This window comes from Arachis duranensis, chromosome 4 (genome assembly GCF_000817695.3).
Source record: "Arachis duranensis cultivar V14167 chromosome 4, aradu.V14167.gnm2.J7QH, whole genome shotgun sequence".
Lineage (NCBI taxonomy): Eukaryota > Viridiplantae > Streptophyta > Magnoliopsida > Fabales > Fabaceae > Arachis > Arachis duranensis.
In genome coordinates this window covers 6,847,879-6,867,389 of record NC_029775.3, presented here as the reverse complement: position 1 = coordinate 6,867,389, position 19,511 = coordinate 6,847,879, and the positions used below count along the sequence as shown (strand labels likewise).

The 19,511-nt window shown below is 33.3% G+C and overlaps 1 protein-coding gene across 1 annotated transcript; it reads right to left on the bottom strand.

Moving 5' to 3' along the window:
- Positions 1-15,956: 15,956 nt before the first annotated feature.
- On the bottom strand, positions 15,957-18,990 carry LOC107483054 (tRNA (guanine(9)-N1)-methyltransferase). The gene is given in 4 exon segments (XM_016103658.3): positions 15,957-16,591; positions 16,896-17,255; positions 18,448-18,644; positions 18,647-18,990. Coding segments are annotated over 4 exon segments (951 nt in total). The 5' UTR covers positions 18,825-18,990; the 3' UTR covers positions 15,957-16,375.
- Between the last annotated feature and the right edge of the window lie 521 nt (positions 18,991-19,511).

Genomic DNA, 19,511 nt, shown 5'->3' with positions numbered 1-19,511 from the left:
AAACAATGATCAGCTGCTTATAATTGACAGCTCTTTTGAACAAATTAAAGTTTTTTATTTTGTCAATAAAGGGACAATTGTGCAATTCAGATATGTCAATTTCGTAATCTTTTTTATTTCACTATGGAATCACATGAATCAACTGATTTAGATTCACCCCGATCATAACTTTTATGTGGCTAACCGTATGAACCAAGAAACACTTAATAACATATATAGAGTGTTCCATATAAAATATACAAAAATGATGAGTCTTCATCACCTGATGTGATGGTGTTGTCTGGGTCTGAACCATCTGATGATTATGAGTTCTCATTAGACGGTGATGGAAATGATGATGAAGATGACACATTGAAAGGGGATGATCCTCATAATCCCATAGATTTATCTCCTGCAACGAATTCATCAACAGAGGTCAGCAAAAAAAGTAATGAAACAACATAATTGTCTGACAACGGGTAATGCTAAATGCAACTTTTTTTTCTTATGTTTTGCATTTTAATATCGTGGTACATATAGATATCTTTCAATGAGGTGACTAACAAGTTTAAATATCCTAAATCAGATACACTCCAGATGCTTATTATCAAAAGACCATCACGAATTTAGATTTGAGTCAATCTAGACTGGCAAGTTAATCTTAAAAGAGTTATTTCTTTTTTTTCAAATTTATTAAATATTGGTTCTGTATCTGTTATTCATTATATAGAAAAGTACTCTCTTTACCCTAACTATGAATCATTCATTGCAGTATCTGCCTTGGAAATTTGCTGCATATCTTAAACTCTCTGGAGATGGTTCGGTTTGGAAGATCACTAGTCCACCTTCAAATGTAGGCAAGAATATATTCTTTTTTCACCTATTGAAAAGTGGAGGAAGAGATGGAGAATGGAAGTTTGGGGTTGAATGGAAAGAATGTTGTAAAGTATACAATTTAAAGGAAGGGAACAAGATTACCTTAAAGCTGGACTTCCTACCTAACCACCAGATAGAGTTGTTGATTCAAAGATCTTAGAGCTTATAAAAAAAGCCTCCTATGTATTACTCTGTGTGACACATATTTTGAACTATATGTTGAATAGTGTTGGACATATTTTGTTTTCTTATTAATGAAAAGTAATTATTTAGGTGGTTTGAAATTTTTTAGTGTTACTTTTGGATATATATTATATTTTGGAACCTAGATTTTTTATGTTCTAAAATTTAAAATATGTATAATATGTGAACTTATTACTTAATTAATGTAATTTTTTACTATATAATATTAATAATTGTTGTATGTAAATGAATATAAAGTATTTGACTATTTTTTTCTCTTGTATTAACAATTAAATTAGTATGATTATTTTTTTTAAATTATAATATTAATATTAGATATGAGAATTTTTTTAAAATATATTAAATATATTGAATAATTTTATTTTTCAAAATGTTAACAAAATTTTATTCCGGAGCATTTTCACGGATCTTCACGCTAATAGTTAAAGAAAACAAGTGCTAACTAATATAAAGAATACCTCATGATACTCACCAGAAGAATTTTCAAGAAAAAAAAACATAATACTTCTTTTACGTTGTATATTACAATTTACAATATCTAATTCAAACTAAAAAAACATTATTCATTTATATTTTCAATGTAAATAATAAACTAATATATTTTATTTTCACTTCTTATTTTTATTTTTTACAAAATTTCAAACATATAATAAATAAAAACATCTAATAGAATAATACCAAATTACTACCAATCAGGATACAAAAAAATATTTACTTAAAAAAATCATACAAAATAAGAGGTTAATAAAACTAAATAAATTACAAATCAAACAAAACATAATCTAAATGGATACATCAAAACATAATTAAACATAAAAACATAAATCAAATTGATGTTAGTTCTTCAAATACAAAAACATAAAATTATTACCAGGTTTGTTGCAAAAGATGTACCTGAAAATTCTTCATCATCCATTTGAACTTTATTCCAATCCATGATCATGTGATTTCACCAAACGAAAATTGTAAGAAAAAGAGAATAAAAGAGGACAAAAATTGGTATAAAACTCATCAAAACAAGTGAGAAAATTGGAGGCTCTGGACTCATGTAGGAAGGAAACGTTACAATAGAAAATACTGAGAGCAAACACATAAGCACAATCGCCAATCTTTGATTATCATTGAAACAACTACTATTGACCATTTTTCCTTTTTTTTTTTTTGAATTCTTAGATTGTTCTTGACAAATGTTCAAATTTATAGGGAATTTCAATTGAGAAGATATTTATTACCTATACAATGAAAATTGGAAAGAAAATTTATAAATAATTTATTAAAAATGTTTATACTTTTATTTATAATCTTTTAATTAATTAAATTAGAAGATATTTACTACGTTGATTAACATTATATTTTGCTAGCGTATCAATATGTAATAAAATAATAAAAAGAATTAGTTGAAATAATAAATTATTTATAAATTAATTAAGAAATCATGGAGTCGAGTCATAAAAATAACAAAAAAAAATTTTATGTGAATTATACATAATAAATAATATTTTAAGAATAAAAGTTAGACACGTTTCGTATTTTTATTATATATGGTATAGATTTTATATATATATAGCATACATTTAATAAATATACTAGTGTACATAAAAGTAATTTATGATGAGTCATGTAAGGTGGATAGCTATTGATTTTCTGTTTAGGATAGCAAATTGAAAATACATTAAATGTATTGTTTATTTTGAGTGCATGAATTCACAACAGTTATTTCCTTAATAATGCAAATTATACCATGTAATTAATTAGGAGACAGTTTTGCAAAAATGTATATATATAAAAAAAAACTGCCCTTTTATTATTATTTTCATTTAAACTGGATTAATGGATAGTGAATAACATAAGGAAGTAATAACAAATGGTGCATGCATCTACAAACATAATGAGAATGCTGATTCTTTTTTATTAATTTTCTCTTAATTGTTGTACAAAAACTAATGGACTATTCTTAAAAAAGATCAGTATTTTTTTATTCTTTCCATTTTAAAATAATTGTCATCTTTATTCAATTAGAAATCTAAGAAATTGATATACCTATAACAAAGCATATCCCTAAAAATGAGTTAATACTCAAATTGACTCCTGAAATTTGATCCCTACTCAATTTATTCCTCAAAGTTTCAATTGACTCTAATTGTACCCTAAATTTTGACTCGTGTCTCAATTTAGCCCTTACATCATTTTTCGTCACTGGAAAGCTGACCTGACAATTTTAAATGACACCTGGCACTCTCAAAATGATGTCGTTTTACTCTTGGCGCCGAAAATATTTAGAAACGACGCCGTTTGACATGAGAAAGGGGTTAAATGAAAACCTAAATATTAACCACTTCAAAAGTGAAACTCCAATTGACCCTTTTTCTTTCTCCTCCTCCCCTCGTATACGTTCCGTTAGAGAAGAACTATGGGTATCGCGGTAATGGAGGTTTGAAACTTTCCTTACTTGTTTCGCCCCCGCCCCCATTGTGAAGATTAATTACATGGGAGTTATAATGTCTTCAAAAACAGGTTAGTAACAAAATCGTTGCTCTCAACATACCATGTTCTGTTTTTTTTTTTAATGTTGGTTGTGTGTTGTTTTTTATTTTTTCAATCTACTTCATCAGTGAAACTTTGGGAGAATGTGGTTGATTATGGTTGTTGATGATGATAGAGTTCTTGTATGTTAGGGTTTAATTTTTTCGTATGTATGTGGCTGTGATCAATTGAATCTTATTCTTTATCCGTTTGAACAGTCATTGACTCTTCATATTCCATTTTAAAATGATAATTTTACTCCTTCCTATCCTATTTTAATTTAATTGTTGAATGACTAATTTCTTGTAAAAATAAAGTATTTCACAACAATTTTAGTAAAGACTAATAACTAACAAGTGCTAGAACACTCAAGTGTTTCTTACCGTAAGACAGACACAAATTAAATATTGAGCCATTCTAAAGTTTTCATTTAGTGTTTATATTGCATGCATTGATTTAGAGATCGAACATGAATAATTGCCTTGTTTATGTTTTCTTTATTTTTCTTTATTTCTTTCTGTTCTTTTTACTTCAAGTACAAGAATGAAACCTCTGCTTTACTGTGGAATCTGTAGTAAACAGAATAATCGACTCTAAAATTTATGTTTTAACACCTCTTTTTTTTAATGGTTGCAAAAACACTTTTGATTGATTAACTTGTTTAATATATTAGAACTAAGCTCTAACTGATTTGTCTGTATCTGAATTACTATTTTCAATTTATTAAAGTTAGTGTTGTTTTTAACCATTGTGTCTCCTGAATCTTATTTATAGATGGATGAAGGTATAATGATTGTATACCATCATGGAAGTAATTTTGTCACCAAACCAAATGGCAGTCTGGTTTATGACAATGATCACACTGATGAGTTGACTGAGCTGGATGAGGATGTATTAGATGTATTTTCACTGAGAGACTACTACAAGGTCTTAAGTTATGATAACATGGTTCAGTGTTGGTGGCCTGTTCCTGGTAGACCTATGAAGAGTGGACTATGAGCACTAAGTCATGACAAAGAGTTGGTAGAGATGTGCTTCTATGCTAAAAACAACGGGGAAGAATGCACATATACTATGAGCATGGAATTTTTCAATCCATGGTAAAAGAAGAAGCACCTGAATTGATAGTGCTAACACCTAATTCTACGGTTGGCCTACTAACATGGCTGTTGACTTAGGAAAGAGCATCTGCACCTATAGATTTTGGCAAATAACAGGTACTGAAATAGCCAATAATTGCTTATTTCTATTTGTTTATATCATTTGACTGAATATAGTTTAGATTAGATAGTGATTGATTTGTATTCATTTAAGTGTTGTTATTTGTTTAAATATTTATTGGTCTCTGGTGATTGGTCTCTATTTAAATAGAATGTTGGATATTGTTTCATAACATCTGTCTTTGTAGGCATGCCGTGTGTCCATGCATGTGCAGCCATCTCTCGGATAAATCAAAATTCTGAGGATTTTTGTCATCATTGGCTGACCATGGGAGCCTATATATATAGATATCTACAAGCACTCTCTCAATCCAATACCAGGGCAGGATCTTTGGGAGAGAAGTGAATACAATAGGCGCGACCTCATGCACCCAAAATGAAGAGAAAGCCAGGGCCAATAACAAAAAAAAAAAAGAAAGATGGAAGGACGTTGATGAAGAGCCATCTGGTGCTAAGAAGTCAAAAACTGAAACCAAGTTGAAGAGAAAATAAAAATAATTCACATGTACTTACTGTGGTACGAGAGGGCATACAAAGAGGAGTTGCGCTCATAGGAAGGATGATGAACTTGTTAGTGCCCTTGCTAATGCATTAGCGGCTGTTGTTGCAAAAGAAAAAGGTTTTAAGGCTGGATAAACTACAGATCCAGCAAATGCTACTACTGCTGACACACAAGCTGATGAGATTAATGAAAATGCTCCATTAGCATCGCTTCAAGCTGTTGATGATGCACAAACTTTAGAGATTGTACTCACCCAACCCACTTACTTACAGTCAGAAAATCAAGAACATGTAGTAATTGGTTTCTAATATTTGATTAACTGTTAACTGGTTTGTATTAATTTATAATACACGAGTAAATGTTGGTTAGATCCAATTGATTGATACTATTTGATTATATATTGATTGGTTTTATTTATTGGGTTGTATTGGTCAGTGATTCTGTTAACAATTTCACTAGGTCCCTCCATCAGACCTACCTCTACCTCCACAACAGGTGACAATGCCTGACAAGCTACAACCTAAGAAAAAAATAACTTCCAAGGTAGACCCAATGCAAGGAGTAAGTTCTGGGACATCTGCACGCTTGGCAAAGTTTATGAAACTCGTCCCCACTCCGGACTTCAAACCACCAATAACAGAATAGAAAAATATTTGCAATGTTGACTGAAAGTTATGTAGAACATATTTTGTAGAGAGCATTTGATCAAACTATACTCTTTTGATATTTTGATACTCTGTTATGTAGAGTAATCTGTTTTGGTTTATGATATTTTAAAACTATGATATCTAGGATATTTAAATTATGATGCAGATACTACTATTGTTAATGCTGTGATATTGACAATGATTAATGACTATGATATTTTGTATTCAATGTTTTCACAAATAAACTATACACTTAAATTTATTCACTAATGGAAGTGCGTACTACATATATAGTTATTAGAGCCAGATCCTGATCTTGTCTTCATATACAGACTCATAACCGCTTGACCAATTTGTTCAAACTATGCTCTTTTGATACTTATTTAGTCATAAGTTATACCTCCTCTTTCATATAATCTCAGTTTTAAAAATTTTTTACAGGATATATCATTACTAAGAGAACATAAAATTTCATTTCTATTTTGTCATCAAATACATAACAATGCTTCATTCACATAACTGATATCACAGTTACATATATTTCATCCCACCTAATTCATAAGCTACAATCATAAATCCAAAAATAATAACAAATACAGACAACATAATATTCCACATTTTTAATATTCTAATTTCAGCTTCAACTGCATTAATTTTTCATTCCAGAGATATTTTCCAATGGTCTTCACTAACTGAACTTTCATTTCTACTAACTATGGCTTCTTCTTCTTCAACATCTGACCATTTAAAAAAGATGCACCATCTCTTACCGGTAGTCTACAACACCAAAAATTCAAAAAATTTGAGAGAAAGAACAACTACAAAATCAACAGCAATTTGAGAAATAAGATACACAATCAATTTGCAACAATTCAACCAACTCACATTATAGTTAGGGCATCCATAAAATGGTCTTTCTGGATTGGAATCCATCCCAGACCACCGAAGAATAGGACGCAACCCACAATTGCACCAATGCGGAACCTTTCCACCTCTGTCACGGTGTGCGTTCTTCACCCAGCCACCATGCGAACGAGTTCTATTAGAACTACCCGAGCCTTGGCTGCTGCTCCCAAACATTCTTCTCAACTCTTGGAGACACTTGTAATTTGAAAAAATTGGGGCTGCTAGGTTTTATTTAAAAATTTTAGGGGTTAAATTGATGCCTTCAAACATTTCGCTATGTCATCCAACTGCTATGGTGTCAGGTGTCAACTAAAATTGCCAGGTCAACTTTTTGGTGATGAAAAATGATGTAATGGTCAAATTGAGGTACAGGTCAAAATTTTAGGGTACAATTAAAGTCAATTGAAATCTTGAGAGCTAAATTAAATTAGGATCAAAATTTAGGGACCAATTTGAGTATAAACTCTCTTTAAGATATATAACAATCTAATGGTTCATCACATATTGTGCAAATTGTTAACATAATTTAAAGCATATCCCTAAAACCGATGACTTGGACATTATTTTTGTGGGGATGGATGGTTTCAAAGCATGTAAAATTTGCGTTGGATTTCAGTCAAAACTAATAAATGAGTCATTACATATAAACTAAATATCTTGCTTATAATAAATAACTATCACAAATGTATTTTACATAATATTGTATTTTTTTAACTAAATATCTTGTTTATAATAAATAATTAAATATCTTGTTTATAATAAATAATAGAATTTTTAAATAAATAAAATAAATATAAAAATTACTGAAATACGTAATTTCCAGAATTTTTATCGTTTTATATTTTTAATCTTATCTCGTTTACACTGTGAACGAAATAAAGTTAAATCGTTGACACAATAAACGAGGTATAATAGGACAAAAATATAAATTCTATAAAAGGACCAGCAAACCGTTGATCCCCTCACAAAATCATCAAATCTTCCTTCTCATCCCTTTTCCTTTTTAAAGTTGGAAAAAAATGTCTAGTAGTGGTATTTTTTTTTGTGATAGCTTATCCCAACTGTCGAATAAAAAATAATGACAGCAGGGTAATATTTGAGTGCAAAAGTCTGGTACTCTTCTGAAGTAGAAGAGCAAATTCGTTGTCGGAGCTAAAGAGTATGATATTGTCTCACATCGGTGGTGCGGAAGCAAAAGAGGTTGGTCAAGTTGGGTATAGGATACTAGCATGGATGGAGAATGGGGTATTTCGATTTCGTCTGTTTTGGATCGATGGCGACGAGCATGTTCGCCTTATGTTTGATGTGCACGAAAGAATTATTGGTTGAACAAGTGATGGAGCTCTCAACGGAGATATGTGACATTGGTAGGGACGGTAGTGGTACCTCGGACTTCGTATCGGATGACCCTCCCTCTCGCACCACGTTTGTTGCACTGTGCGAGTCCAGTGCAGGACATGGAGGTTAACGGTGAGAAATCAGACAATGACTATGTTGCAGATAGTGACAAAAGTGGCTCATTTGAAGGTGATGACGAAGATAAGTTCATGCTAGAGACTCCTGTTGGGGGATCATGTCGATACCTGTTGCCACCTCCAAAACCAATCTCGAAGTTATCATCTTTTTCCAACCACTACCATACATTGGACTTGGATGCGATGCATGAGAAAAGGCCATACTCGAACACAGGGGTCGAAGATTACAACACAAATGGGGTATGGAGTTTAGGATTGGTCACAGATTCAAGAGCAGAGAGGCAGTGCTATAAGGTGTAAAGAACTACAGCATTCGATGGAGCGCAGAGTATCGAGTAGTTGAATCTGACCGGGTGAAGTACCACGTACGATGCAAGAAGTTCACTAACTTCTCTAGCATGTTTAGATCTATTCTAAAAAATATCATATGCAACTCAAATAAACATTAGAATAAATAGCACTTATAATTTCTATTTGCCAACTAACATACCTCTCGAATTTTCACTATGAATAAACTTAACTTCTACCAACTAATTTGTCAACAAGCCATCCCTATTTGTTAAAAAATTACCATACATTAAGTTAACTACTTATAAATGTTTTAATCCATATTTGTCAACTAACATACTCTGTGTTTACCTAAATATAATTCCATTTATCCCGTCTATTCACTAATTAAGATACAATCAAATATTAATTTGAAATACAAAAGATAGCACCAATCTCCAAGTTGATGGCTCCTGCAATGTGCTAGGTCGTGTTCAGCCGATTTATGTCATGGTTGCGTGCCATACCATTCCACGAACTCAGAAATATAAAAAAACGGCCAAAGTTTTGAGAGAAAGAAGAGAAATGTGCGTCATGAGTGGTCCCAACCCATTTATCAACGAGTTATTTTTATAGGCACGGTCTAACCTTATATCGTTTACAGTGTAAACGAGATAAGTATGGCCGTATCTCGTTTACACTGTAAACAAGATAAGACACGTATCATAACGCGTTTATAAACGTGATACGTGGAGACGTGTGCGTGTCTTATCTCGTTTACACTGTAAACGAGATACGATCATACTTATCTGTAAACGAGATAATATTAGAAATGTAAAACAGTAAAAGTTCTGAAAATTGCATATTTCAGTAATTTTAATATTTTTTTTCAAAGTCAGATAATTTCATTCATGAAATGAAAGAACACATATAGGTGTCCATATACGAGACAAATAAAAGAAATAGGGAACTCCCAACGCTTTACAATAGAGGTAACATTATATAATAATCTAATAAGAGAAATAAAAAGTAAAATTCTCATCAATTAGGAAGTGAGAATTTGTTGAAACTCTTTCTGCAGTTTCAAAGTTGACGCTATTATCTCTTCCACACTAGTTGATAAATTATCAAAGATGAACCTATTCCTAGCCTTCCATAAGGACCAGCTCAAAATCACCATCATCATTCTCTGAGAGGAGCTATTGGGTTGGGTACGCAAGACTCCCATTCTCAAGTTCCACTCAATATAGAAATCAGAGTCTTCGGTGTCCCTTCTAGTAGCTGGTAAGCCCATTTTTTACTAAATTTCTTTTGATTTTACACAATGGAAGATGCAATGATTGATTGTTTCTGGAAATTGTAGGCATCTTCGGCAGGGAGGTTGAATCGATGGGATGCGATGATGAAGCTTTTGTAGCATTAGAAGCTTTTCATGGAAGCCCCTCCAGAGAAAAATCTTAATCTTCACTGAGATTTTCAGCTTCCACAGTTCTCACCACAAATTTTGTTGTCTCATAACCTCTGGGCAAATTCAATGGAAGGATGCGAGAACCCATAAGCCACACGGTACCCAGTACTCACTTAATACAAACTACTTTTATTAAGGGCCCAATAAATTTTATTTTCTCCACCCCCAATTGTTGTTGCTAGCACACGCTGACTAGTGCCCTCAGAAAAAATACTTCTAATTAGAGTTTGATTCCACTGACCTTTAGAAAGTATTAAGTCTTTGACAATCAATAGTGGTTGATTTTGTAGATTGGAAGTTTCATATGAAGAACAACATAAGGATGTGGAGGAACAAGCCAAGGATCACTAAAGATTCGGATACTAGACCATCACCAACTCACCAAATCAGCCCTTTTTCAACAACCTTACACCCTTCCAATATGCTACGCCACCCCCACGAAGGTACTGTTCCGATCTCTGCATTAATTATAGAACTGTATCGAAAATATTTACCTTTGAAGAGTCTAGATAGGAGTGATTGTGGTTGAGAGGCAACCTTCCAATATTGTTTTGCAAATAGCGCCAAATTCTGAACCCCTTGGTCCTTAAAACCTACTACACATTCTAGTTTCGATCTTGTCATAGTATTCCAACTAACTCACGCCATTTTTTGCTCTGTACCTTTTTTACCACACCAAAATTAGGAGAGTATGTTGTGAATCTCCCTAATTAAAGTATCAAAAAGACAAAAACATGATAATGGATAAATTGGGATAGCCTCCATAATAGCTTTTATTAGAACATGCCTGTCTGCAGAGGAGATAAGTTTTCTTTTCCACCCATGAACTCGCTTTCTCACCTTGTCTTTGATTTCTCCGAAGGTGGCTTTTTTTTTTGGATTGTAGATGGAAAATCCAAATATTTATCGTGTGCACCAATATGAGCAATTTCCAATTTTTGAGCCAGTGAGCAGCGGGAAGAGTATTATTACTAAAGAATAGAGTTGATTTATGCAAATTAACTTTTTAGCCACTGAACCTCGTATGACTGAAGAAGATTGAGAATATTTTCACAACTATTTTTTGACACTTTGCAAAAGAGGATTGAGTCATCCGCAAACAATAAATGATTAACAATAGGACATCTTTGGTTGATCTGAATACCTTCAATGAGATCAATGAGATCGTTTTGCTCTGCCTTATTTAGCAAAAAAGAATAATCCTTCTGCACAGAAAAGAAAAAGGTAGGGAGATAGAAGGTTTCCTTGACGGATACCTCTATTTGGTTTAAAAAAATCAAAAGGTTGACCTTCAACAATGACAGAGTAAGAAACTATAGTCACCACCTTCTGTATCCAACCAATTCACCTAGATTCAAATCTCAGCTTCTCCAAAATAAACTAAAGAAAATGCCAACACAATCATAGGCTTTGCTCATGTCCAATTTAACAGCCATTTCCCTCGATAGGCCCCTCTTCTTTGTCTTTAGATAGTGCATACATTCATGAGTGACTAGGACATTGTCTGAAATCAATCTACCTTTAATGAAGGCACTTTGATTAGGGCTGATTAGCAAAGTCATAAATTTCTGTAGCCGATGGACTAGTACTTTAGAAATAATCTTATACACAACTGAGGAAAGGCTGATGGGTCTAATCTGTGTCATATCCTTTGCATCAGAAATCTTAGGAATGAGACGGATTTGTGTATGGTTGAAGCTCTTTAGTAGTCTACCACTAACAAAAAAACTACGGACAGCCTTAAAAACATCCTCCCCTACTAAACTCCAGTAGAACTGAAAGAATTTAGCCGTAAATCCATCATCACTAGGGGCGATCTAGGAGTGAACACTAAAGCCCGCACGTTTTACCTCATCAAAACTAACCGGTCTAGTTAATTTTCTGTTCATGGTTGCTGAAACTTTGGTTTCAAAATCTTCGAATGCATGTGCCGGATTAGCTTGGTTAATCGATGTGAAGATATCCTTGAAGTATGTTTCAGATACTTGTGCAATTTTCTCACGGGTGGTAGCATACGTACCATCATTCTTTTTCAGTTTTCAATTTTTATTTCTCTGAATTTTAGATTGGAATGATTGGTGAAAGAAACTTATATTTCTGTCCCCTTCTTTTAGCCACTTTACACGAGATTTCTCCCTCCAATAGCTTTCCTTTCTAATGCAAGCATCCTCAAGTTTATTTTCCAAGGCTTCAACCTGTTCTCCCCTATAATATCCTCTTCTCTGAGAATTTTAAGCTGAGATGTGAGTTCACTAATGTCCTTCTTCGAATTAGATTTGTTCTGTTACTGCCATCGAACAATACGGTGCATACAATGCTTCAATTTTTGAGCCAAAACAAATATTGCTGAGTCATCCACCCATTCCTTCCAAGCTTCAGTGATAATTACTTGAATTCCTTCTAAATCACACCATCTCTCCTAAAACTTAAACCTCCGATTAGATTTTTTCATGACTGGATTTGTATCAAGAAGGATAGGCGCATGATCTGAACCGTTTTCTAGGAGGCGAGACAGCGAGGCTGATGGAAAATAATCCATCCACTCACCGTTTGTAAATGCACGGTCAAGCCGCTCCCTGATCTGGTCCTGCCCTCGTCGCCTATTAGTCCTGGTGAACCTTCTTCCAATCATACCCAAGTCCTTTAGTCCACCACCATCAACAAAATTCACAAATTCAGAAATAGATGAAGCTGATTTTAACCCCCCTCCTTCATTCTCATCGAGACTCACTATAGCATTAAAATCACCTATAATTACAACTTTTCCAAAGAAACGTTGTACAAAAGAGAAAAGTTATGTATATTGGGTAGACCGAATCCCATTCAAGCTATTTAAATGTACCCTAATAAGCCCCCTAAGAACAGTTCAAAGCATGATCAGTTACCTTGACAGCTATGAAAAACTCTTTTTCAGCAAGAATCTCAACTGTTTGTGCCCTCCTTCCATGCTAAAGCCAATCCACCAACTGTACCCGTCAAACTAACAATCTTCCATTCCGTAAAATGACAAGATCTCAATTTATTTTCCACCAGACGAGATTGGTTTTTTGTTTCACATAGAAACACAATCTCGGGCGAGTGGGATTGACACATCCCTTTAAGATAATGAATTGTTCGGAGTCTTCGCAAACCGCGACAATTCTATGAAAGAACTCTCATGGCGAATTAAGAGAAAGGAATAAAAAAGGGCATAAAGAAAGAATTAAAGAAAGAAATTGACAAAAATTAAACATTGACCTAAACAGCACAAGAATTCTGTTTTGGAAAACACTCTAGCAGAGTAAGATGAAAGAGTATTTACTCCTCACGTGAAAAATCCAAAGGCGTTTATTTATTTAATTTTAATATTTATTTTATTTATTTAAAAAAAATCCAATAAATAACAATAACAAATGTATAACTAGTTTATAATATTGCATTTTTTGTGACTTTTTATATATATATATATATTACTATGCACATAAGTAGTAGTGCCTGTCAATTAATTTGCTTTTGTCTCATGATTTATTTGAGTTGGATAAGTCTTTATGACTTCTGATATGATCTGTAAATATATCCTTAAAGTAATTTTGAATTTTAATTTTCAATACTTTTCTAACACAAATTACTAACATAATAATACAAAAACAAATATTTTCCATCAGCGATTTATGATCAAAAATGCACACACAAAATAGAATTATGCTGACATGATATATGATATTTTTTTCAAACTCTTTACATTTGTTTAAGCGAACGAGGTAGTTGACTAATCAACTAATTCAAATTGCTTAGCAGACATGATATCTAGGCATAGCAATATAACAGTAAGGGAACAAATAAATATATTAAAAAAATTTTGCATCCATATATTTTTTACATAGTTGTTAACCAAGTAATTTCCTCCACATGCGCGTCCCCCACCCCTCACTCGTTTATCATACACGCGCTACATATAACGTGCTGCAACCTAAAACTTTGCTCAACGTAATCCTTCCACTGCAATTGTTTGCGTTCTTTCTTATTAATCTGCATTGCCTTCGTCGTTCTCCTCTGGTCGCGTTCATCTTCTCATTTTCTTATTTCGATCTGGTTGCATTTATCTTCTTCCTATTCTTCTTCGTTTTCTTCTTCAATCTGCACTTCTGAATCGAAACAATAAATGACTCAACTTCAAATCAGGAGAGCGATTTAGATTACTCTTCTGAAACAAATCAAACTGACAAAGTTTGGATTATTCAATTTTGAATCGAATTGAATGGAATACAATTGCTAATTTGAATTGAATTAAATGGACGGAGGTGTACTGAATTGAATTGAATTGAATTGATAATATGTAAATTGTAGGTAGAGTTATTTGAATTTGACTTTATATAATGGATTATGTTTCGTTCACTCAGTACTATACAATTGTTTTACCATGAGTACTGTGTTTGGTTCATTCTGCAGAAAGCTATTTGAATTTGATTTTATATAATAAATTATGTTTCGTTCACTCAATACTATACAATTGTATTGTGTTCGGTTCACCATGAGTACTGTCATTCTGCACTATTCAAAACTCTTCTTTCTCACCTTCTACTGCTTCTTCACCAGAGGGAGAAGGAGAAAAAGACAAAAAAATACAGCAGCAACAACAACAAAAGAATGACAATTGGGTTTCATGGTTTAGGGTTTTAAGGTTTAGGGTCTATAGGTTCAGGGTTCAGTGTACAGGGGTTCAATGTGTTTCAAACTTTTGGTTCGCCTCGTGTATTAATTTCGGTTCACCGTGTTCATGGTTGAGGGTTTAGAGTTTAGGGGTCTAGGGTTTAGGGTTCAGGATTCAGGGTTCAGGGTTTTAGGGGTTTATGGTTTAGCGTTCAGGGTTCAGAGTTCAGAGTTCAGAGTTTAGGGTTCGGGTTTAGGATTTAGGGTTTAGGGTTTAGGTTTTAGGGTTTTAGGGATTTAGAGTTTACGGGTACAGGGTTCAGTGTTCAGGGTTCTGGTTTTAGTGTTCAGGATTTAGGGTTTAGGATTTAGGGTTCAGTGTTTAGGGGTTCATAATTTTTTGGTAAACAGGAGAGCGATTTGGATTACTCTTCTGAAATGAATCAAACTGTCAAAGTTTGGATTATTCAATTTTGAATCGAATTGAATGGAATGCAATTGCTAATTTGAATTGAATTAAATGGACGGTGGAGTACTGAATTGAATTGAATTGATAATATGTAAATTGTAGGCAGAGTTATTTGAATTTGATTTTATATAATGGATTATGTTTCGTTCACTCAATACTATACAATTGTTTCACCATGAGTACTGTGTTCGGTTTATTCTGCAGAAAGTTGTTTGAATTTGATTTTATATAATGAATTATGTTTCGTTCACTCAGTACTATACAATTGTATTGTGTTCGATTCACCATGAGTACTATATTCGGTTCACCATGAGTATTGTGTTCGTTCATTCTGCACTGTTCAAAACTCTTCTTCCTCACTTTCTATTGCTTCTTCACCAGAGAGAGAAGGAGGAAAAAACAAAAAATACAGCAGCAACAACAATAAAAAAATGACGATAAGGAGAAAACACGTAAAGAAGAAGGAACGCGAAAAAGGAGAAGGAGGAACGCAAAGAAGGCGAAGAAGAAGACACGCATGAGAAGAAGAAGCGCATGAGAAGAAGAAGAAGCGTTGGACAAGAGCGATTTCGTGTGTGTTGGGTGCGTGTATTCCACGTTTCATTTAATGATATTGGGTTTTTTTTGGTATTGGGCCAACTTAGTTACATGGTTACATAGATGTGTAGCATCTCCGATAAATATATATTTATTATCACATTTGTAATAATAATATTAAAACATTATTTAGCCGGATACAATAAATTCTTACTTTGAGTTTTCAGTCAACCTTATTTTGTAGAAAAATAAGGTAGATGATAAAAAGGTTCAGTCATAGAAAGAATTGAGTGCTGAATCAAACAATACAGTTCAAAGGTAGATGATCCAGTCACTCATTTCCATCATAATTGACAACTACTGGAAATGAATCCAATTATCCAAAAGCCAAGAACAGTCCTGAGTTCAATAGTCATCAGGGAGGTAGGTTTCTTCAAAGTACATCATGGATATCACTCTTGATGCAGCATCCAGCAACAATTTTGTCAAAAAGAAAATAAAATACAAAAAATTATGCTAATTCATTATGTCAGAATTGAAGGCAGTGAAAAGTGAAAACACTGATATGAATTGTGTATTTATATGTTAGATTCAACTTGCAAGAGGTACCACTCCGTGCAATGACCGGAACAGATATGGTGAGATACTCTAAGCTGGTGATGATTCTAAATTTCTAACAATTACAAGGTTCCTCCTCAACACATTTCTTTTTACTTGCCTTTTCATCATCCTTTTGGTCATCTTCTAATGTATCTTCTGCTTCTGCATTTTCTTCTGCATCACCTTGACATCTTTTCCTTTGAGGGATAACGGCAAAGAAAGATGTTTTCCAATCCCTTGTCTCCAGGAACTTCAGTAGTATTTCCAACACTTGATTCACAGTAAGAACCTGAAAATAAAACAATAAAGTTATACTACATCAGAAACTTACATTACTTTAAGTGGAGGCCAAATGTGAAATCACTTGTCAGATATCAGTTGAACAAGCACTCGAGGATGTAATAACCATAACGTGCAAAGCAAATACACCAAAATCAGAATTGCAGATGGTACAATAACAATAAGACGTGCAAAGATTTCATTATGGAAATTTCATGCTTTATTGCTGGAAGAAGGGTCAAAATCAGAATTTACATAGTACTTGCATTCAATTTCTGACAGAAAAAGCAATGAGTGCTAAAGATGAATAATACCTGAGAACTAGTCATCTTCATGAAATTTCCAATTGGGAGCTTAGCTGTTTGGATTCCTTGTTCTTCTGCTTTCTTCATGGTTATCCCCTTCCACCGATTCCTATCCACTAAACCACCAATAATATATATCTTCTTCAGATCAAGTTCTTCAAGAACATTGTCTGAATCTGCAGTGAGATATACCAAATTTTCCTTACGATCTTGCAAGGCTTCGATGTAGGATTTTGCTTCCTTCTCAATTATCCACTTATCAAATCCAGGGATCCTTTGTAATTGGTCATCCATCTCTCCACTGCACCCAGTCAGCCAAAGATGGGCAGGGGAAGAGCACCTCCCATTCACTGCATAGCAATACATTATCTGTAGGTTCAATGGCAACAAAGGTAATTCTAGTAGTTAGGAAAGATTCTTCTTTTTGGTGACTAGTTAGGAAAGATTAACGTTAGTTGGAGGTGAAAATCCAGAATAAGCTGCAATCAATTTTCTTTTCTTTCCCTTTTTAGTTTGGCAAGGCCTATAATTTTATGAAAAACGAAAGCAAACCAAAATTTCTGCCAACAAATGGGTGCTTATTGATTCACAGATGGTTAAATAGACAGTACTATTTATGCTATCTAATGCTATTGCCACCTATATTTTCTGATGAACTTTCTATGTATGTCCCATGCTCTAATTTTATACATACACACTACACTAGCTACAGAAATACAGCACAAAGTTGAAATACCAAGGGCTTGTTTGGATGAACTTTTACAAAGAAATCTTTTTTCAAGTGATTTTTTTTTGAAAGATCTTTTAGAAAAATAAAAATAATTTCATGTTTAGATATCTATTGTAAAAGTTTCTTTTTACCTAACAAAGTAACAATTATGTTTGGATACAACAATATAAAAGTAATTTTCTTTTGTTAAAAAGCATCTTTTTTTTAAAGTAAAAAAAGATCTTTTAACAAAATGAAAATTATAACTTCTAAAAGAAAATAATTTTTTGTTTTTTCTATTATTTTTACTTTTACCACTAAAATTTTGCCAAACACACTGAAAAAAAAAAAATCTTTTTCTAACAACTTAATGACATTCAAACAAACTCTAATTGGATATAAGATTAAGAAAAAGTAAAGTGCTCCTTCTCATTCTCCTAAACCTTGCACACTACGAAATTCTTTTGTATCCCTCATTTGATCAATTTTCTCAATGGGACTTCAACCTCACTTGATCATTACAAAAAGCTGCAATGATCATTACAAAAAGCTGCAATTTTATCTTCTTTTTTTGGGCTAATGCTTTCAACTTGAAGAATACTGAATACCTACACAATACACATGTTTACAGGGCACTTACTAGCACATTTCACAACATTCAATAGTGTTGAGTGATTGAGTCTACTAATATCCAAACATCAGATTACGTGACTTTAGTATAATATCCTCCAGTATCAGCTTAATTTGAATACAGAAAAGTTCACTCCTTTGTATTAAAAAAAACGAGAATTAACAAAGAAAATTAAACAATGAAAAACAGCAATAGCATTATAGCAATAACAATGAAGGAACCTGTTGAACGAGGCTGTGGATTTCGTTAGGGTTCATGAGGTGAGCGAACTCGAGGTCAACGACGACGTTTTGGCCATTCTCCCTGGCTCCACAAAGTCTCTCTCTCTTCTCATCCTTCTCTCTCGACCTCTGCTCCATCCTCTCCTTGCGGAGGCTCCTCCGCGACTCCAACAGCTTCTCCTTCTCCTCCTCCGTCTCGCCTCCCACCTCTGCATCTTCGCTAACTTCTTCTGCGCATTCTTCGACAGAGGAGGAGCACCTGCCTCAGAAACCAGAGGTTTCTCGGGGGCATTTTCGTCATTCAGGTACGGCTCCTCCGTTTGTACGGTGGCCTCGCCGTCTCCGTCGGCGGCGCGTGGCTCCTCCGACTCCGGCATTGTTATAGTTAGGGATTTGTGGTTTGCGGTGTGGTGTTGGTGTTGGGTTTTGGGAGAGTGTTTAGGGCTGATTCGTAATACTAACTCAGTGCCATGTCTAATTTGGTAAATTCGTATGTGGCGACTTTTATTTTCAAGAGCGCTAAAATGTTTCCATGTTAGCGGCAAATGCAAAAATATTTCCATGTTATAAAGGTTCCCAATACTGTCTTTCCCTTCTATTTATATAATTTTTGTCCCTTTAATAATAATATTAATAAACAATTTTATGAAAAGTTTTTTTTCTTAGAGCAACTCCAATGCTAAGAAATAGAGTTCCTCTTCTAACATATGGGGACTCAATTACCATTGGAGTGAAAAGGAAAAGAGAGCTCTTCACGGAGATCAAGGTTGAGAGTCCCTCTAAGCAGGGACTTGCAACAACCAATAAAATCATGCCATGTGGTAAGTTAATAAAAAAAATAAAAAATATATTAAATATATATTAAATACTTATATATCTATTTAATTAATTATTTATATTAATTATTTAATAATTAGTTATATTAAATTATAATTAATATAAATAATTATGTTAAATCAATATCAAATATTATTTATATTGTTATATTAAATCATAATTAATTAAATTTATTTTACATAAAAAATAAATTTAATTTTTACATATTATAAAATAATTTTTAGTTA